This window comes from Glycine soja, chromosome 14 (assembly GCF_004193775.1).
Source record: "Glycine soja cultivar W05 chromosome 14, ASM419377v2, whole genome shotgun sequence".
Taxonomy (NCBI): Eukaryota; Viridiplantae; Streptophyta; class Magnoliopsida; order Fabales; family Fabaceae; genus Glycine; species Glycine soja.
The window spans coordinates 33,509,263-33,531,079 of record NC_041015.1 but is presented as its reverse complement, the minus strand read 5'-3'; the positions used below and the strand labels follow the sequence as shown (position 1 = coordinate 33,531,079).

The following is a 21,817-nucleotide window of genomic DNA, read 5'->3' as shown; positions in this document are numbered from 1 at the left end:
GACCACCACACCCCTCGTGACATTGGTATAGGAAGCCGCCTCGACCCACTTGGTGAAATAATCTATCGCTACGAGGATGAAGCGATGACCATTCGAGGCCTTGGGCTCAATGGCCCCGATGACATCTATTCCCCACATGGAGAAAGGCCAAGGGGCAGACATGACATTCAGAGGATGCGGTGGAGCATTGACATTATCTGCGAACGCTTGACATTTGTGGCATTTCCTTACATGGACAAAACAATCACTTTCCACGGTAAGCCAGTAATAACCTGCTCTTAGGATTTTCCTGGCCATAGCATGCCCGTTGGCGTGCGTTCCAAACGAGCCCTCATGGACTTCCTCGATCATGTGATTTTCCTCCCTGGCATCCACACACCGCGGGAGTGTCATGTCGTGGTTTCTCTTATACAGTATGCTTCCGCTCATGAAGAAACTAGCCGCCAACCTTCTCAATGTCCTCTTATCATTGTCGGCAATCTCTGGCGGGTATTCTTTGCTTACAACATATCGCTTGATGTCGAAATACCAAGGCTTACCGTCCCGCTCCTCTTCTACTTGGCAGCAATGCGCAGGTTTGCCACGACACCAAAATTCAATGTAGGGTAGATCCCCGTGCGGCGTTAGCTGGAACATAGACGCCAAAGTAGCAAGCGCATCCGCCATTTGATTTTCCTCGCGGGGCACATGATGGAAAGAGATCTCATCAAAGGTTTTAGCCAATTCCTTGATATAGGCTTTGTAGGGTATCAGCTTGGGATCTCTAGTTTCCCATTCCCCTCTCAGCTGATGGATTACCAACGCTGAGTCGCCGTACACCTTGAGTAGTTTGACATTGGAGTCAATCGCTGCCTGGACGGCCAAGGCACATGCTTCATATTCGGCCATGTTGTTGGTGCAGTCGAATCCTAGCCTGGCTGTGAAAGGTACACATTGATTGTCCGGAGAGACCAATACTGCCCCAACGCCATGGCCTAGAATGTTTGACGCTCCGTCAAACCATACGGTCCATTTGTCCCGATCCTCGTCCAATTTTTCCTCAAATAAGGCCATGATGTCCTCATCCGGGAATTCAGGATGCATGGGCTGATAGTCGTTAAGAGGTTGTTGAGCCAAATAATCTGCTAAGGCGCTCCCTTTTATCGCCTTTTGGGTGACATAAACTATATCAAACTCGGATAGCAGGACTTGCCACCGGGCGATTCGTCCCGTGAGAGCTGGCTTCTCAAAGATGTACTTAACCGGGTCCATCTTGGATATCAACCAGGTAGTATGGCTCAGCATGTACTGCCTTAGGCGATGGGATGCCCATACTAAAGCACAACACGTTCTTTCGAGCAAGGAGTAATTCATTTCACAGGTCGTGAACTTCTTACTTAGGTAGTAAACAACGCGCTCTTTCTTTCCGGATTCGTCATGTTGCCCCAGCATACACCCCATTGACTCGTCCAAGATTGTCATGTACAAAATGAGAGGCCTTCCAGGTACTGGTGGCATAAGCACGGGAGGATTCATAAGGCACTTCTTGATCCTTCCAAAAGCTTCTTGGCAATCCTCATTCCAGCGATCAGTTTGGTTTTTGCGTAAGAGTTTGAACAACGGCTCACAAATGGCGGTGAGCTGCGATATGAATCTGGCAATATAATTTAAGCGTCCCAGGAAACCTCGGACTTGCCTCTCTGTACGGGGTTCCGGCATCTCAAGGATAGCCTTCACCTTTTCGGGGTCTACCTCTATCCCTTTCTGGCTTACAACAAAACCAAGCAATTTCCCTGATTTGACCCCAAAGGTACACTTGGCGGGGTTCAACCTTAATTGATATTTCTTAAGCCTTTCGAACAACTTCCGCAAGTTGACAAGGTGTTCTTCCTCGGATTTAGATTTAGCAATTATGTCATCCACGTAGACCTCGATCTCTTGATGCATCATATCATGGAACCAAGCCACCATGGCCCGTTGATAAGTTGCACTGGCATTCTTGAGTCCAAAGGACATCACCTTGTAACAGAACGTCCCCCACAGGGTGACGAAAGTAGTCTTTTCCATATCCTCTGGCACCATCTTTATCTGATTGTAACCGGAGAAACCGTCCATGAAGGAAAATAAAGCGAAATTGGTTGTGTTATCTACGAGGATGTCGATGTGTGGTAAAGGAAAATTGTCCTTGGGACTGGCCCGATTCAGGTCCCGATAATCCACACACATTCGTACTTTCCCATCTTTCTTAGGGACCGGTACGATGTTGGCAACCCATTCTGGATACCGAGTGACGGCCAGAAAACCAGCGTCAAATTGCTTCTTCACTTCTTCTTTTATCTTCAAGGATGTTTCGGGCTTCATCCTTCTCAGTTTCTGCTTTACCGGGGAACACTCGGGATTTAGAGGTAATCGGTGTTGTACAATGTCAGAACTCAAACCGGGCATATCTTGGTATGACCAAGCAAAGATGTCTTGGTAGTCTCTTAGCAGGATTATTAATTCTTCACGGATAGGTGCGGTAATACCTGTGCTTATCTTTACTTCCCTTTTTCCACTGCCAATTCCCAAGTCTACTAGTTCTGTTTTTTCTTGATGAGGCCCCATTTCTTGGTCCTCATGGGCGACCATTCTTTCTAATTCTGGGGGAAGTCTCACATCCTCGTTTCCTTCATCTCCCGTTTGATTCATTTCTTGCTCGAAGTTGATAGACGGGTCCCAGGTATTAGTACCTTCGGGGGACTCGTCATCGGATCTGTCGTTTCAGAAATAAAGAAGTAAACATGCAAATGGATGAGAATGGGTAGAGACATAGGAACAGATGAAGAAAGATCCTTGTATTATAAATTCAAAAACAAAAGACACAAAGTCTTAACAAAAGAAAAACTCTAAAGCCTAGGCCCAACTATAGAGCTTTTAAAACCGTAAAGGTTTACATTATGCTCGTTGCGTAAACGCCGGGGCGTTCCTCCACTCGCCAATTTCCCAGCTGGAAATCAGGAGGGCATGGTCGTACCAAATCCAATGTACTCGGGACATCATCTTCGTATATCGCGACCACTTGACCTTCGTCTCCCAAACCTGCGCTTATAAAGCTTCTGCTTATGTGGCAGGGCGGGCTCCCTTCACTTTCTTGTCTCAACCGCGAGCTTTGACCACTGCTCTTCCTTCCCGCGATGCTTCTCTTCATATCCGCCTGAGTGGGCTTATAGCCTAAACCATACTTCCCACGATTTCCTTTGGCATTTATCAGGCTAGTTATGTCGTCGTTGTCTTTGCCCAAACCCATTCCGGGTTCGTAACCATTCCCCAACATAACTCGGGCCATCATTACTGCTGCATCGGACAGGCAAGGCTACCCAGAAAAGGAATCCACAGAGGAAATGCTTACCACCTCGAAAGACTGGAAAGCGGTTTCTAATGACTCCTCTGCGGCCTCCACATAAGGCATAGAGGATGGGCAACTCACCAAGATGTCTTCCTCGCCTGACACGATGACCAAATGCCCTTCCACTACGAATTTCAACTTTTGGTGGAGAGTAGAGGGAACAACTCCCACTGAGTGGATCCACGGGCGCCCCAACAGACAGCTGTAGGGGGGGTTAATATCCATTATTTGGAAGGTGACTTGACAGGTGTGAGGGCCTATCTGTACTGGGAGATCGATCTCTCCCCTAACCTCTCGGCGGGTGCCGTCGAAGGCACGAACCACCATTGAACTCGGCTTTAAGTGGGAAGCATTGAATGGTAATTTCTCCAAAGTGCTCTTAGGCATCACGTTTAAACTGGAACCATTATCGATGAGCACTTTGGCTATGACATGGTCCATACACTTGACTGATACGTGCAAAGCTTTATTATGCCCTCTCCCCTCGGCGGGGATTTCTTCTTCGGCGAAGGCAAGATAGTCGTTGGCAGTGATATTATTGACCAGCCCTCCGAAACCTTCTACCAAGATGTCTTGGGCCACATGGGCCTCGTTCAGAACTTTTACTAGCAGAGCCCGATGAGGCTCGGAGCTCATGAGTAGCTCCAACAGCGAGACCCTGCCCGGGTGCTGAACTAGAGGCGTTCCCGGTATGAGCCGAGAAGCTCGGGTGATGTTGTGCGTACTGATGGGTACCATGAGGTGTCTGCGGGGGTTTGACCCACGCGGGCGTTGAAGAGATGGCATGGGCATCTCCTTCCTTCCTTTTTGCCCCTGTTGCCCCGATTCTTTTGGCATTCGCACTCGTGGAGGAAACATAATCGAACTTTCCTCTTTTCAATCCTACCTCGATTCTTTCTCCGGCGAATACTAGGTCCGCGAAGCTGGACGGCATGTAACCTACTAGCTTCTCATAGTAGAACACTGGCAGAGTGTCTACCATCATGGTGATCATCTCTCTCTCAACCATGGGAGGAGCTACTTGTGCCGCCAAATCTCTCCACCGCTGGGCGTATTCTTTAAAGGTTTTGCCTTCTTTCTTGAACATATTCTGCAGCTGAGTGCGATCGGGAGCCATATCGGAGTTATACTGATATTGCCTTAGGAAGGCAGTAATCAGATCCTTCCAAGTACGGATACGGGAAGCTTCCAAATTAGTGTACCAAACTACCGCGGCTCCGGCCAAGCTATCTTGAAAGAAGTGTATTAATAGCTTCTCATCTTTAGAGTGTGCGCCCATCTTGCGACAGTACATCTTGAGATGGTTTTTGGGACAAGTCGTCCCTTTATACTTGTCGAAGTCCGACACTTTGAACTTCGGGGGGATAACAACATCGGGTACTAAGCAAAGATCCGTCATGTCTGCGAACGGATAGTCCCCAAATCCTTCCACGACTCTTAATCTTTCCTCGAGGAGATCGAGCTTCCTCCTTTCTTCAGCTGCCGGGGGCGGTCCTTCTATGGACAAAACTATTGGTTGTGTCGTGATGTTGGGCTGAGGCAATGTGCTGGGTGCCGGCCCTTCGGGGATTGGGGGATAGAACTCGACATCCCTTCGAGCATAGTCTTGAGGGTCTTTGTGGACCTCATCGGGCTGTTGAGGCGGTTCCCTTTCAAGGACGGGAGAAGCAAGATGGCCCGCATCGTCTTGCAGGATGGGTGGTGAGCAGTTGGGCGGCAATCCATAAGGGTAAGCCGCTCGGTTGTATCCCAGGTGAGGGTTGCCATCGTGCCACAGTGTGTCCCTTCCCCGTCCTACTATGTTTGAGGGAGGATGGTGCGCAGTTGCCAAGAGAGTTGGGTCTGCTTCGGCAGCCGAACTAACAGCGGCAGCGGTGGCCACATTTTTCTCCATGAGTTGCCTCATTCCTAACATGGCCTCCATCATGGAAGCCATCTGTTCTTTCAAAGCCGACATGTCGGCTTTCATCTGTTCCTGTGTCTCCTCTTGATCACCCATCGTTCTAGATTTGGATCTGGTGCGATAGGGATGCCTTGTGGCGCGTTTAGTTATGGTGTTTTTCCCTAAAAAACCAAACGTGAGGAGTGGGTAAAGAAAGAAAGAATGCATGCTAGAGATAAGATGCGGGAGTGATTTGATTCGCACAAGCTTTTTGGAGTAGAAATATGGGACCAACTCATTTTATTTCAAAAAGAAAGTCGTATCTAGTCAAGGTCTGAGAGACCATACAAGTTTCCTAACGATTTCTAATTATGTGGGCCATTAAGTCTATCATATGCTGACAATAGCCGAGAAGCCCATGAATTTCTTCGGGGGCGGAGTAGGTGTCCGCCATCGCCTTGGCCTTGGCTAACAATCGGGGAAGTTCTTGACTCCCGTTCAAGGTAAGAGCAAACCGATCCATCCACATGGTTGCCTCTTGGTGTAAAGAGTCAATCACCCTTCCTCTAGCCTCTTTTTCTGCGTATACTTGGGCATACTCGTCCGCGACCCTATGCTCGTGGGTCGTGGCTAGGCCTAACTCTTCTTGGTACTTGGTGATGATAGCTAGCATGTTGGTCTCCGTCTCGCATAAACGCTGAGACAAGCTCCTTTTGGACCTTGAACAGGCAACTAACTCCTCTTTCAAGACCACGCTATGTGCTCGCGACTGGTCCCTCTCTTCCCTTCGCAGCTTGAGTTCACTGTTGCTACCCCACAGAGCTCCGCGAAATTTGTTATGGCCATACTCTTCCTTGCGAGCCCTCTTGGTCTCTTGTTCAAGGGCTCTCGCGGTAGTTGCATTCTCTTCCCGTAATCCGGCACACTCCTTCCGGATGCGTGTAGCGGCCAACTTGAACTTCTCCTTGGCAAGTTTCGCCTTTCCTAACTCGCTTTTGAGAGCTTGGACTTCTTCGTCCTCTTCCGGTGCTTCAAAACTCTCTTCGCTGACGACTTTTAACTTGGCGAGCCAATCTAAACCTCGTATATGAACTTTCAGTCATTCATGGTAACCACCAATGATGCCATTACGAATGCCCCTAAGTTCTTGATCTTTTCTTAACGGGGTTTCCCATGCCTTATGGATTCTTTGTATAGCCTTGAAATTTTGCGCGCCGAAATCCCTCACAAGGAAAGGAGACATGCTTTCTTCCGTCGGTGCTCCCCTCATGGGGTATCCTAGTTGTCTTATAGCGAGCGCGAGATTGTAGTTAATACAACCCCTCGTTCCTATCAGCGGAATGTTTGGGTACCCTCCACATGAGAAAAGGACTCCCTCCTTTCCTTCCTTCCATCGGGGGAACCAATTGATTGTTCTACCTCCTATCCCAGCCAAAAGCTGGTCCCAATCCATTCTTCTCTTTTCAGTACACGAGCGATGGCTCTGGAGCGGACATGGATGCCTAGTGTCTTGCAGGAACAGGTGCGAAACCAACCAAACACAGAGAGCGGGCAAGCAACAGATGATCCGTGCGCTACTCTTCTTGCACCTTCGGTCAAATGTGTCGAATAAATCTGCCAAGACAGCTACCACCGGACTTTCCTTGCTATGGTGGTATGCAAGGAAAGCGTCGATTGCTGCTAGGTCCACCAAACCATCTACGTTTGGAAAGAGGACGACCCCAAAAATTAGCAAAGCTAACACATCCATAAATGGGATCCAATCTCCTCGATTGGCCATACCCCTTGCCTTGTCTTCTAGGTACTTCCGTGGTAGGCCCGCTATGCCGTTTCGAGTCTGTTTTATGCGGTCCAAACCTCTTGCTGAATCCTTGACCACAGTTGCAATTCTGCTCCAAGAGGGGAGACACCCGGAGGAAAGGTATGGTTTTCTTCCCCCGAGAGGACATCCTAGAATTTCCTCAAATTCTTCAATGGTTGGTACCAATTGGAAGTCTCCGAACGTGAAGCATCTCAAAGGCTGGTCGTAGTATTGGGTGAGTGATGCAATGGCTTCTATGGATATCTCTGCTATGGTCAACTCTAAGATCTTTCCGTAAATCTTGCGGAAGGCTTGCATTTGGAGGGGTTCCATCAACCGCCCTAGTTCCTTGATGCTGGTGGTATCTAGGCTTTTAACCTTGACTTGGTAAAACCTCTTGTCGTTTTGATTTGTCCCCATGCTTACTAAAGTGAGACAAAAAGCTGGTGCAAATCAAAACTCCGATATCTCATGGGTGGAATGGATGAATGCATGAAAGAATGCATATGACACAGATGCAATCTAGGAATGTGGGGGCCCGAGGAATTGTCTCCTTCTTAGATACAACGTCTAGGGGTAGCAAAGTGCCTCAACGTATGTTTTTAAGAAGGCGACACGGACCCTCCGTTGGTTTGTTTACAGAGGGGATCAAGACAGAACCCATATGCATATGCAAAAGACGCAATGCGGGAATGTACATAGTATGACAATATTCACTGAACATAAGCAAAAGGGTATATGATACTTATGCATGGCAGTTGTGAAAAATGGCACGCAGCGTATTTGCTCCGTGCCCCTATTTAAGGGACCTATAAGGGAGAGAACTAACTAGGCATTTAGTGATAACCCCCCAAGGTAGTCATATCTCTCTTGATGGTTTCTAGAGGTATCATCCCCTTCGAAGAACATACAGCAGCAGTAGGGACTACTAGCAACAATATGTTTTCAAAGAGGAAAACTCTAGACGAGGGTTCACTGTAATCAAGCAAGTCGGAGACCTAGCATGATCACAGATTCACCTCCACTCCTTATGTTCCTATGAACCCGGGTATAGGGCCCTTTTTCAACTCACGGTGTGTGCAAATAGTGTTGGTGTTTGTGTGCATCAAATGAATAAATATTTACCTCATGCATACATTTTAAAACGCACTAAAAGCAATAAAGAGTTTATATACACAAGAACATAATGAAGGGAAACCAACAAAGGGGTAAGTCACGGTAAAACCTTGCACAAGATTAAATGGCCTAACTCTCTAAAAGCAGTCCCCAGTGGAGTCGCCAACTGTCGCAACCTACCCTTCGGCAGGAGGGCGACGCGTGACTCGCGGGATGCGTGTTCCACGAAAGGAATACGCGCGGAGTCGCCACCAACGTTTATTTGAGGAAAACGTCGGAAAAACCAGAAAAGATGCGATCTACGAACTTTTAAGTGAAAGGTTCGGGAGTTGTATTTACGCGCGGGGAAGGTATTAGCACCCCACACGTCCGTCACAGGGGACGGCAGCCTTTAATCGAATGTGCAAACATGACTTTGATTTTTTTATGTTCCCTTTTTATGTCTTTATATCTTTTCTACCCTTTTTATATTTTTTCTCTTTTTGTGGTCGACAAGGGTGTTTCCCTTTGCTCCTACGTATTCCTCATTTGCGATGAGGAAATCAGACCTACGTAGTTCTTTCTTATCAAGTGATTCTTTTTTACCTAAAAGGTGATCATTTTAAGGCGTTGGACCTTGAAAATGATCCATTTTTACTTAGTAAGAAATTTAAATGATAAACTTCAAAACCTATTTTTATGGACGAGCTTCACTAGGCGAGTTGATTTTAGCCTTAGTTTCACTTTAGTTATTAGTCAATTCAATTAAGAATGAGAAATCCTAAAGAGAAAACGTCCGATTGATTTTCCGCTTTATTTTACTAAAAGATGTTTTTTGATTATTATATTTTTTTTATCTCTTTTTTTGATTTCCAACGTGGTTACGGCACGACCGAACGGTCGGAATTCATTTTAACCGAAGTTAACGGATAATACAATTCAAACGATCGGTGGAAATTTATTTTATTTTTAGGTTAAGCGAGAAATGACTTAAATCAAATGGCTTAAGCACGTCAAGAGGGGGTATAAAAAGTAAATGGAACGAGAATAAAAATACACAATGTGGACCACCACGGGTACATAGAATGAATCGAAAGGCTTGGTTCGAGGTACTTACCCGTTGAATATTGAAGAACGATGAGGAACGAATGAAGAACGTCGAAGAACGGTCGAAAACCTTCGCGAAATTCCTCACGGAAACGTTACGGAAACGTTTCGAAAGCGCCTCGGCTTAGATTTTCTTCACGGAAACGATTTTTCCAAGCAAATTCGAAAGAGAGAGAAGTGCCTAAGGGGCTGAACCCTTTTCCACTTCATTTCCTCCCCTATTTATAGCAAAATAGGGGAGATGCTTGCCGCCCAGCTCGCCCAGGCGAGCAGGGTTGCTTCCTCCAGAAGCAACAGCCTTCTGGAGGAATCTTCTAGAGGGCCCAAGTGGGCCTGGTTGCTATTTGCACCCCCATTTTTACTAAGTACACCCCCCTGCCTTTTTTGGTGATTCTTTTTTCGTAAAGTTACGGAAACTTACGAATTTCGTAACGATACTTGTTTTCTTTTCGTAATGTTACGGAGCCTTGCGGATTACATAATCATCCCCTTTTTGACTTACGGAATGTTACGGAACCTCAATAGTTGTGCAACGATGCTTCCATTTGATTTCCGGTGTGTCACGAAACCTTACGGATTGTGCATTAATATTTTCTTTTGTTTTCCTGCATGTCCCGGAATTTCACAAATTGCCTAATGATGGGTGCCAAGCACCTTACAAGGACCAAACAAAAGTCGCATGTCATCAAGCAAAGGTCCCCGGACGAAATTAGGGTATGACAATGTTAACATCGGTTTTTTAAATAATCAATGTTAACTGCAACTAGTTAACATCGGTTTTGCTAAAACTGATGTTACGTAACTCCATTTAATTACAAAAATGTCACCGCGCTTTCGTTAGCATCGGTTTTTGAAATAACCGATGTTAATGGAGCGATGTAGAAAGCCTTTTGTTTAGTAGTGATAGCCTTCTCCTTGTCTTTATCCAAATCAAGTTTCACCCTGAAATATCCATTAGTGATGTCGAACAAATAAAAATCACCCTCCAGTTTTCATAACGACTTTAGCCTTTTTCGCATGGTAAGAAAACTCATGTTCTTGCTGTAGAAGCAAGCTTTATGATGAATCAAGATTGATTCAAAGAGTTTTGATGATAACAAAGATGATGACAAAAAGCAAAGCTCAAAAGTCAAGAACACTTCATGATAACAAAGATGATGATCTCAAGAATCAAGAATGAGTTCAAGATTGAATCAAGAATACTTCAAGGTTCAAAAGGAAATTTGATTTCAAGAATCAAGAATCAAGTTTCAAGATTCAAGTTCCAAGAATCAAGATCAAGATTCAAGACTCAAGATTCAAGAATCAAGAGAAGACTCAATCAAGATAAGTATTAAAAAGTTTTTTCAAAAATTGAGTAGCACATGAATTTTTCTCAAAACCTTTTACCAAAGAGTTTTTATTCTCTGGTAATCGATTACCAGATTATTGTAATTGATTACCAGTAGCAAAATGGTTTTCAAAAAGCTTTCAACTGAATTTACAATGTTCCAATTGATTTCAAAATGTTGTAATCGATTACAATATATGATTTGGTAATCGATTACCAGTGTGTTTGAACATTGAAATTCAAATTCAAATGTGAAGAGTCACATCCTTTCACAAAAAAAGCTTTGTGTAATCGATTACACTGATTTGGTAATCGATTACTAGTGATAGTTTCTGAACAAAATCAAAAAATATAACTCTTCCAATAGTTTTCAAGTTTTTCTAAAAGTTGTAACTTTTCCAAATGGTTTTTAAGTTTTTCTAAAGGTTATAACTCTTCTAATGAAGAGTCTATAAAAGCAACACTTTGATTTGCATTTCATTAATTATTCATTCAACAATTCTTTTGACAACAACTTTTCCACTTTGATTTATGAATCTCTTTGAACTTCTTCTTCTTCCTTTGCCAAAAGCTTTCCAAAGTTTTCTGGTTTTCCAAACCTTGAAAACTGTGTTATTCATCTTTTTCATTCCCTTCTCCCTTTGCCAAAAAGAATTCGCCAAGGACTAACTGCCTGAATTCTTTTTGTGTCTCTCTTCTCCCTTTTCCAAAAGAACGAAGGACTAACCGCCTGAATTCTTTTGTGTCTCCCTTCTCCCTTGTCAAAGAATTCAAAACGACACAGTCTGATAATTCTTTTGATTCTTCCCTTTCCCATATACAAAAGATTTCAAAGGACTAACCGCCTGAGAATTCTTTTGTATCCTCATTCACAAAGTTTCAAAGGTTTAACCGCCTGAGAACTTTGTCTTAACACATTGGAGGGTACATCCTTTGTGGTACAAGTAGAGGGTACATCTACTTGGGTTGTTGACTGAGAACAAGAGAGGGTACATCTCTTGTGGATCAGTTCTAGTGGAGGGTACATCCACTAGGTTGTTCAAAGAGAACAAGGGAGGGTACATCCCTTGTGGATCTTTGCTTGTAAAAGGATTTTTACAAGGTTGAAAAGAAATCTCAAGGACCGCAGGTCGCTTGGGGACTGGATGTAGGCACGAGTTGTTGCTGAACCAGTATAAAACTCTTGTATGTTTGTCTCCTTCTTCCCTACTCTTTTAATTTCCGTTGTGCACTTTAATTCCCGCTTTTACTTTTGGTTAAGTTTCTTTTATGTTCTTCATTTAGTTAACAACATAGTAAAAGTCTTAGAAGAGTAAATTTTTAATTAGTAAAGGTTTAGGAATAATTAATTCAACCCTCCTTTTTAATTATTTTGAGACCACTTGATCCAACACTTGCCTAGAAGCTTGATCACTAGACATTTGAGCCATGGTTGACACAAATTTTCATAAGCTTGAGTTTGCATAACGAATTTAGGAAGGAGATGATTCCCTCCTTCATACTCCGGAGACATTGTCCCTTCCTTGAGGAGGTTACGTGGTTTGTTAGGTGTAGTTTGTTGCCCTAGAAGCTTTTCTTTGAAGTGTTACCCTCCACCACCATTATCCAGTGGTTTTGGCGGTAGGGTTTCGAGAGAGCCAGATGGGCAATAATCGCGCTCGTGCCCCATCGGCTTATTCATAATCTTCTTTTGATTGTTTAGAAATTGTATTTAATCATTTAGCTAGTAACCGAGCATTGCATTGGTTTAACTCAAATTAGAAAGGTGCAAGTCAACTTCCCTAACGAAGTTAATCATCGATAAAAAATCTAAAATCGATTAATACTTTTCACGTATAATCTGGAATGGATTCAGGAGTGTATTAAAGGGGTGGAAATTTTTAAATAATTATTTAAATAGTTAATTCTAATAAATAATAAATTTAATAAAAATACTTATTATTCATTTTATGTGCAAAACTAAATATATGATCTACTAAAAAAAAACATATATCAACTCAAAAATCTATTTTTTATACATTTTCTTTTATTAACATTTTTTATCTCATATATACGCAAAGGATCCTAAAGGAGGAGGAGCCAAGGCCCCTACTTGCCCCCCTTGAATCCGTCGATGTATATAACATAATGACAAAAATCATTTAGTCAAATATTATTATATATGATAAAATCATTTTAATATTAATAATTTGTTCCTTTATAAAATTAACTTGGTTCATACAATTTAACCTAGTCTATATTTAATTTTTTTGTTAACATGCCATTGGTGCAAAATTTATTGGTTTTGTTAATGATCTTGGTGAACTTGACTAAATATTTTTTATGAATATTTCTTCCCAACCACGTTTAATAAAAAAACTCGAATTCAGTTTTACTTACACTAAAGACTTGTTGATAGTCTAACAACATAATATTATTTCAAAATTTGAACTTTGATATTTCTGTTTTTAATTAATTAAATAATTACGTTCAATATTTTGTTATTATTATATTGTATGAAAAATATTATACCTAAAAATATATTCGTTGAATCCATCTTTAAAGATATAAAATTAAATAAATATATAATCAATTTTATTCAAGATACAAAATTCATACTTTGTTAAAAATATAATGAGAGAAAACAAACTTTATAAGAATAATGTTTTGTAGACACTTATGCTTTTTGTATGGGCAAATGCCAGTGGTTAGAAAGTTAATTAGCTTTGTTTGGTTGAATTGAAAATAAAGAAAAGAATGAGTTTTATTTTGTTGCCACTGTTTGACTTTTATATAAACGGGGGATGAAAGAATAAAATGGCTGCCCAGTGCATAAAAAATGTTTTGCACCCAATTTGGATAGAAAACAAGAGAGAAAGTGTCTATTTATCTTCAGAAGACATAAAAGAAATGAAATAATGGATATAATAGATGAAAAGAAAAATAAAAGGAGAATTATGAAATGAATATTTATACTATTAAGGTGTTCACGTTTAATCTTAAATTCAGAAATTTTGGTTTTAAATACAAATAGAGAGTTTAGTCTATGATTGAGAAATTTGAAATTTAGGAGAAGAAAGGATACAAAGCGTGTCGACGTATAAATGGTATAATAGACGATGGCCGAAAAATTGACTTGAACGGTTGAACCCTTTTATTTAATTTATTTAATTATTTAAATATTTCATAGTCTTTGCCTCGATGTGAACGACTTGTTGGGTTGGTCTTCGCCATCCTTTTAATGACCAAAACTTTTGTTTTGCCTTTTCCCTAAAACCATCATATCCACCCAATATTACGGATTTGCCATTTTTCACCTTTTATTTTTCTTATTTTCCATTCAACTTGACTAATAATGGAAAATTGGAGATCGATATACCAAATACTATATACTTTATATAGGAAGTAAAAGTTGAGAACTCATTAAACTTAGTCCGTCAATTTTTTTGACAGGAATTAATCAACAAGAAAATTAATAGATATTCTTTTTGATAACCAAAAAAAAACATATGAAGTTAAATTTAAACTATCTAAGAATCAATAAATAAAGTAACAAAAAATTAATCATCAGGTCAATTTTATGAAATGTACATTCATTTTAATTATTTTGACTATTTTCTTTCTCTCTTTAAATTTAAATTGAGTTTTTTCAATACAAAAATGATAATAAAGTTTGAACCTAGGATTTTATATAAGATATCTCAATTCTGACAATTCCAACTAGTAAGTCGATTTTGGTGGATTTTTAAATTCAAACTACGTTATTGGTAGAAACTTTAGATTTTATTTTATTAAGAAATTCTCCTAATAGATATCTCATAAAGGAAACAAGGAAAAAATTGAAAAAACAGGAAGGATATATAAAATCTCAAATTTGTATACTTATAATTAACTAATTAGTTAATTTGAGGAAATTTAAATTTTATTTTAAAAGTATTTAAAAACGTGACTTTCAGTGTAGATTTTGATATATTTTCCTCATATTCATCTTCTCTTACCGTTTTATCTATTATTTACATCTTTTATTTTTTATTTTTTATTATTGAAAAAGAAACACATTACCCTTTAAGTAGTATTCACTTTTGTTTTCGTATGCTACGGAGTTGCACATGACTCCAAAATTGTTAGAAAAAAAATATAATATTAAATTAGTTAAGAAAGGAAATTAATTCAATCAAATGTTGCCAAATACCCATCTTCTGGCTTCCGCCCTGGAAGTTCACGAACATATGACGTAACAAAGCAAAAAAATAAAGCAATACTATAATCTAGAAAAAAGAGTAATTGCAAAAGAATTTCATCACTAATATTTTGGATAAAATAATGCTATTTTATAACAATTGATGAAGTATTTGGGTCTTCTCTCCTGCCACTCCAACAACAAAATATAGACGGGAGAGAATAAAAGAAAAATAAATTAAAATTAGAATAAGACAAAAAGAAAGAAAGAGAATGATAGAGAGGCTGAAGATGGTCAGAGATGATCTATGGTTAAAGATTTTTATTAATATTTATAAAAATTAAATATAGTCATTTGCATTATTATTAAGAAAAACACGCATTTAGGCACAAAATCAAATCGAAAGGATTTTTTCTCTTCGTGACATTAGTTTAAAATATCTATTATTTATGTTTATTATTAATTTTTGACTTAATTAAATTTTTCATATATGTAATATAGGTCATTTTCAAATTATTATTTAATATTCATTTTTTTCAATTAAGTATATGAAAAAAAAAATCAGTTTCATTTTACCGTTTGAAATTTACAATAACTCATCAATTTATCATGTTTAATCAATTCAAGTAGACTAATAAGATATTATTAAAGGAAAAATTAAAAAGTTAAGATGCGTGCATGTAATGTCTGAACAAAGCTAAAAGAAAACTCAACAAGATCAAATGGCGAGATATATATTTTGAGTTCAGATAATAGTGAAGAAAGAGTGAGAGAAGACATAACATGTTACATGTGTATATTAATCATAGACCGTAAAACACCAATTATATATGATTTAAATAAGTTTTTCATATCATATATTAAATAAGTTTTTTATGTCTGAAAAATAGGTCGTTTTTAAATTATTACCTAAAAAAATAATTTTTTGTCAAATACTTACCTGAAAAAATTTTCAGTTTCATTTCACTATTTGCTACTAATTTCCTTTCGTTAGGTGATGACGTGACAAACAAAATGTCATATCACCACGTCCAATCACTGACACATCATTGTCATGTCATTAGAGGTGATGATGTGACAATGAGGTGCCCGTGGCAAGGCATGATGATATGACACTCCGTCTGTCATATTATCACATAAGGAAGATGAGTACTAACGATAGGTAGTAAAATGAAACTGAAAAATTTTCGAGTTACTTGATTGAAAAAAAATGCTATATAGCAATCTAAAAACGGCCTATGTTATAGGTAAGAAAAACTTAATTAAGCCTTAATTTTTTTAAGTATCTAACAGATTATTTTAATCAAATCTCTTCTTGCAATCACATTTTTTATTTTTATCTACAAAATTCCAAATTCAAGATCTTACTTAATGATTCTAAATCGGCAAAATTGCAAATTTGGTTCCCTAGTTGTCTCCAATTTCGATTTTAGTCTCCCTTTAAATTTATTCATGAATTTAGTTTTCCATTTATGTCCAATCACGTAAATTTGATCCCCAGGATCAAATTTAGATGTTGACTATTACAAACGAATGTTAACTGTCACATGTCACATTCTGATTAGACCATAAACAGGTGTGCCATTTTAACCGAGTGTGGAATGCTTGAGCTGAGAAATTTGCTGCTCTTACTCTTTGTTGATGTTGAGAAACTCCTTCTCGCTCTTGAGCACCATGGCCAATGTCCTAGTGTTGTTCTTCACCTCGGTCAAGGCCTTCACCTTCTCCTTCTTCTCTGAAGCGCCCTTTCCAATGAGCTTCTTCTGCAGCACGGAGAACCCCACCACTTTCTTCACATCCTTCTTCAAATCCTTTGCGAGCAAATTGGAGGGAATAAGCCACCTAGTGGTGGTGGCGACAGTCGAGGAGGAGAATTTGGGTTTCCTGTCCATGAACTTCTTAACCATGGTGGTGAAGGTGTGGTCCACCTTGGCGGTGTTTGAGGGTTTGGCCTTGACGAGAGCACAAGAAGAAGAGGTTTTGGTTTTGAGGTTTTTGAATTCATGGGAGGAAGAAGGGTTGGAGAAATGAGAGGAACAAGAACAGGAAGAAGCTGAAATGGTTAGGGGGAAAAAATAAAGATTAAAGAGGTAAAAAAAATACCACACTCGATTAAAATGATGCACCTGTTTATGGTCCAATCAGAAAGTGACACGTAGCAGTCAACATTCATAACAACCAACGTCTAAATTTGGGCTTGGAAACCAAATTTACAAGATTGAACATAAATGAGAAACTAAATTCATGAATAAATTTAAAGGGAGACTAAAATGAAAATTGAAGACAACTAGGATGACCAAATTTACAATTTTGTCATTCTAAATCTAATTCTAATTCTAGTGACAACAATGACATGCTGATAATTTGTTAGAGAAATGGTAAGATATATATTAGTCATTATTTATGAGCCAAGAAAAAACAAAAACTAGTCATTGACTTTTCAACAAATGCAATTCATTTGAAAACTAAGGGCAATGTGTTGCAAACAAGTCCAAAGTCATTTTTTATTTGCTGTACACCTTTGACACATTCGTTCATCCTCTTGCCAACACAACCTCGTTGCTCATCTTCACCGAAGCACCTCAACCATTTTCCCAACCAAACCTCCATAGAGGAAAAAAAATCCAGACTCTAGGCCTTCATGGATAGAGAACAAGAAGAGATGCAATTTCTTGGGTTCTTTGGCATCTACAAAGAAGCCTCCAAGATCATACTTTCATGGAGGAGAATCTTCACCCAAATCACCTCAACACTAATCCTCCCTCTCTCCTTCATCTTCCTCATCCACATGGAAATCTCCAACCTCCTCTTCAGGAAGATTCTCATCAACGAAATAGTCATGGACGAAACAAAGCCTAACACACCTCAATACAACAAGCTCGATCACATGATCTCTTCAGAAATGGTCACTCTTGTGGTCTTCAAAATCGCATACTTCACTCTGCTCCTCATATTCTCCCTCCTCTCCACCTCGGCAGTGGTCTACACCATCGCCTCCATCTACACCGCAAAAGACGTGACATTCAAGAGGGTCATGAGTGTTGTCCCTAAGGTGTGGAAGAGGCTCATGTTGACCTTTCTATGTGCCTTTGCTGCTTTCTTCGCTTACAATATCATGACTGCGCTAGTTATGTTCTTGTCCATAGTCACAATTGGGTTAAGTAGTGGTGGGCTTGCGGTTTTGGTTTCGATAACGGTTTTGTACTTCATTGGGTTTGTGTACCTCACCGTGGTGTGGCAACTAGCCAGCGTTGTCACTGTGTTGGAGGACTCGTGGGGGGTTCGAGCCATGGCGAAGAGCAAGGAGTTGATAAGGGGGAAGATGGTTTTGTCCATATTCATCTTTTTCACCCTTGTGGCTTCTTTTGTTTCCATTAGGGTTTTGTTCAAGGTGATGGTGGTGGATGGATGGAGGGTGAGTTCTTTGGACAAAACAGCATATGGGGTTCTCTGTTTCTTGCTATTGTCTTGTTTGTTCCTCTTTGGGCTTGTTTTGCAAACTGTGCTCTACTTTGTTTGCAAGTCCTATCACCATGAGAATATTGACAAATCGGCTTTGGCAGATCATCTTGAAGGGTATCGTGGAGAGTATGTGCCATTGACGGCTAAGGATGTTCAGCTGGAGCAGTACCAAGTTTGATTTATAATATAGCTTAATTAGATAAATTAAATTAATCATCATCATGTGTCTAGATTGATGATGCGGTTAATTATATCTGCTTTGGTTTCTTGATGTCTTTAGAAATATCTTTTGTGTGTGAAATTAAGGCAGGTGTGAAGTGAATTTCATTACTCTCTATATGATTGGTTATATGTATTTAATTTTCTGTTTAAAAATAGGACTCTTTTGCAAAGGTGTATTAATTAATGCTATGAGATGACTTTATTTCACATCAGTTTTTGAGTTTGTGTATGTGAATGTTATGGTTTTTTGCATGTGTGAATGTTATGGTAAGCAGTATCAATCAGCGAATTAATTTTCGCTTAGAGTATGAGGCAGAGGAAAAATAGAATCATGTGTTGATTAAAAGTCGCATTCAAAGTTCCTTAATTAGCAAGAGGATGAAATTTTATAGGTTTCGTCTACGAAGGAGAAGGGTAAGTTTAGTCTCACAATGAATCCGGTGTGACAGCAGAAAATTAAGAACATACGGTAATTAAGATGATAAGAGCTTTAATGTTAATTCTAATGTCGCTTAATGAAGTTATTCAAATTCATATCTTACGACAAGCATTTGCCACAAAAGAATAGGGAACTATTCCAAGATATTAGAAGAAAAGAGAAAATTCTCTATTATTAGACCAGAGGTAATGGGAAATCTTAAACGTAGTGATAACACCGGAAGCAAGTTACACTTTATAATTCTAATTTGAGGTAAATTAAGGTCTATAGAATGAGCGGCCTTCGGCACAAAAAGAAATAAGATTCATCAAAGGGCTATCCTTATTTATGAGTTTGCAACTGTCACAACAAGCAAATTTGTTATTGCTGAAGTAAAAAAAAAAAAAAAACTATAATTGAAAAAGAAAAACAATTGTATTTGGAATTATCCATGGATTACCAATGACCTTAAATTCATCGGTAACTTTTTTGTTGCAAAATAAAAAAATTTAGAAATCTATATAACTCTTAAAGATTGTCCAATCTGTATGAGTTATACGGATTGAGTAATACATATAAATCTTACAGATTGTTCAATTCGTATGCGTTATACGGATTGATTAATCCTTATAATACATATGGATTGACAATCCGTAAGTTATATAATACTTAAGGATTGATTAATCCATAATCCGTAAGTATTATATAACTTATGGATTGTTTAATTTGTAAGTCTTATACACAAAAAACAAATAAACAAAAAATGCGACGTACCTTCGTTAACAATCACACCAACCACCGCAACAATCATCACTTACCGATGTACCTCCGTAATACTTTCATCTCTACCGAAGCGACTACAATGCACCTCTCCTCTCACGAAAATGAAAAAATGAGAAGAAACCAACACAATGAACCAATGAATGCTTTAAAAACATTAAAGAAAAAGCTAAAAGGAAGAAGAAAGCAGACAGGGGTATTTTTGGAACCGATTTATTTCTGGGTGCACAAATAATATGGCTGGTGCAGAAAGCAACAACCATCTATGAGTATGGATGGAAGATTAGAATATTTTAGTGCGAATGACAACAGATGTTTGCGTTCATAATTTGACCATCGGTAACATTGATATAAATATAATCCTCAATAATCTACGGGTAAGAAGGCATTCCGATGAAAAAATCTTGGTTATTTACAAATGGGATGAACTCACTATAATTCTATAAATTATTGACAAGAAAACCTATTAGTAGTTTCCAGTGGGTTTATCTCATTGTATTGCCAGGGCTTAACCCATGATAACTGTCAAATTCTTTATAGTATTTAATGTAATCTTTTTAAATTCAATTAGTAACTTTAATATTATGTGATTTTCATACTCTTTATTTAAAATCTCTCATTAAGGCTTCTTATCTATCTTATTCTTTGTCATACCCTAATTTTGTATGGGGACTATCATTCATTGATGTTTTTTATTCTCACTAACCGAAAGGTGTTATTTGACATCGATTTCTGCACAAGGCATGAGATCATTCGACGTTTTGGTCAAGGATGCGAAAAATGCCCAAGGGGAGGGGCAAAACGGTCATTTTAAGAAATTTTCTAGACCCTGGCTCACCCAAGCTAGCCTCTGGCTTGCCTGGGCCCCCAAATTGCTTAGGGGTGAAGGAACCAGCTCGCCTAAGCGAGCTGCAAGTCCACCAAGTGCCTTTTTTTGCTATAAATAGGCATGAGGAAGGCTAAGTGAAGGGTTCCAAGGTTAAGGATATTGAGAGAAGAGGGAAAGAAGAAGAAAGAAAGAAGAGAAAACGAGGCTGACGCGCTACCGAATCACGACTGTAATCAACTTCTACATCGTTCTTCGTTTGTCATCCGATTAGTTTTTGTTTTAAGGATTTGGATACGATCTATGTGCCCTTAGGGGCCCTCTTTGTCGTTTTGTGTATCTTTATCTCCTTCTTCTATCATCGGTAAATCTCTTTTGTAAATTAAATTTTAACCAATCATTAGTTACGTAAGTCATCTTTTAAAGAGGTTGAAAGATAATAAACAAAACCAAGATAAAACGAACTCACAACTAAACTTCTTTTTATCAAATATCACTCGAGATCATTTCAAGGTCCAACGCCTTAACGACTCTCTCCGCTTTTCAAATTTAAAAGATCATTTCAAGGTCCAACGCCTTAACGATTCTCTCCACTTTTCAAATTTAAAACATTGTTTCAAGGTCCAACACCTTAAACGACTTTTTGTTCGCAATTAAAATCAATCTTTCAAAAAAAACATAAAATCAATTTAACATGCAAACTTTCAGACTTAATGAACTACGTAGGTTTGAATTCTTCATCGCACCTGAAGATACATAGGAGCAAGTGCAACACCCTTGTCAACCCCAAAAAAATAAAAAATATAAAAATGGAAAATACATAATTTTGAAGTCACATTTTTGCACACTCAACTAAAGGTTGTCGTCCCTTGTGATGGGTGCGTGGGGTGCTAATACCTTCTCCTTGTGTAAACAACTCTCAAACTCTTCCTTTCAATATTCGCAGACCTCGTTTTGGTTTTTCTAATGTTTTGCTCGAATAAAGGTTGGTGGCGACTCCCACGCCCTTTTGGTTTTGGAAGACACTCCTTTGGCTACTTGCCTCGCCATCCACTGAAGGGTAGGTTGTGACAGATGGCGACTCCACTGGGGACTTGTTATAGAGATAGACCATCCAATCAGTGTGCAATGCTTTTATCGTGACTTCTTCTTTATTTATGTTCCCTTTTCCCTTTTATCTTTTGTTTTGTCCATATTTGTATATAACCTTTGCTGTGTTGTTGCGTTTGGTGTGTGTTGTAGAAGTAAGCTGCATGATGATGAATCAAGTTGATTCAAGATGTTTTGATGATGACAAAAAGCCCAAGAGAATGATTTCAAGATTGAGTCAACAATTCAAGAATCAAGAGAAGTTTGATTTCAAGATTCAAA

At 39.3% G+C, this 21,817-nt stretch overlaps 2 protein-coding genes across 2 annotated transcripts; one reads left to right on the top strand and one right to left on the bottom strand.

Annotated features, from left to right (window-relative positions):
* Positions 1-16,366: 16,366 nt before the first annotated feature.
* On the bottom strand, positions 16,367-17,348 carry LOC114384005. The gene is made up of 2 exons (XM_028343689.1): positions 17,258-17,348; positions 16,367-16,791 (listed from the first exon to the last, which is right to left on the bottom strand). Exons 1-2 carry the CDS (start codon positions 17,346-17,348, stop codon positions 16,367-16,369), a joined length of 516 nt encoding a protein of 171 aa, XP_028199490.1.
* On the top strand, positions 17,242-18,634 carry LOC114385419. Its single transcript, XM_028345491.1, has one exon. The coding sequence runs from the start codon at positions 17,380-17,382 to the stop codon at positions 18,376-18,378; it is 999 nt and encodes a 332-aa protein (XP_028201292.1). The 5' UTR covers positions 17,242-17,379; the 3' UTR covers positions 18,379-18,634.
* The last annotated feature ends 3,183 nt before the right edge of the window (positions 18,635-21,817 follow it).

Coding starts and splice junctions, on each gene's coding strand:
- LOC114385419 (XM_028345491.1), top strand. CDS start 17,380: ATGGATAGAGAACAAGAAGAGATGCAATTTCTTGGGTTCTTTGGCATC.
- LOC114384005 (XM_028343689.1), bottom strand. CDS start 17,348: ATGGAGGTTTGGTTGGGAAAATGGTTGAGGTGCTTCGGTGAAGATGAG. Junction 16,792..17,257: donor GATGAACGAATGTGTCAAAG/GTGTACAGCAAA, acceptor TAACCATTTCAG/CTTCTTCCTGTTCTTGTTCC.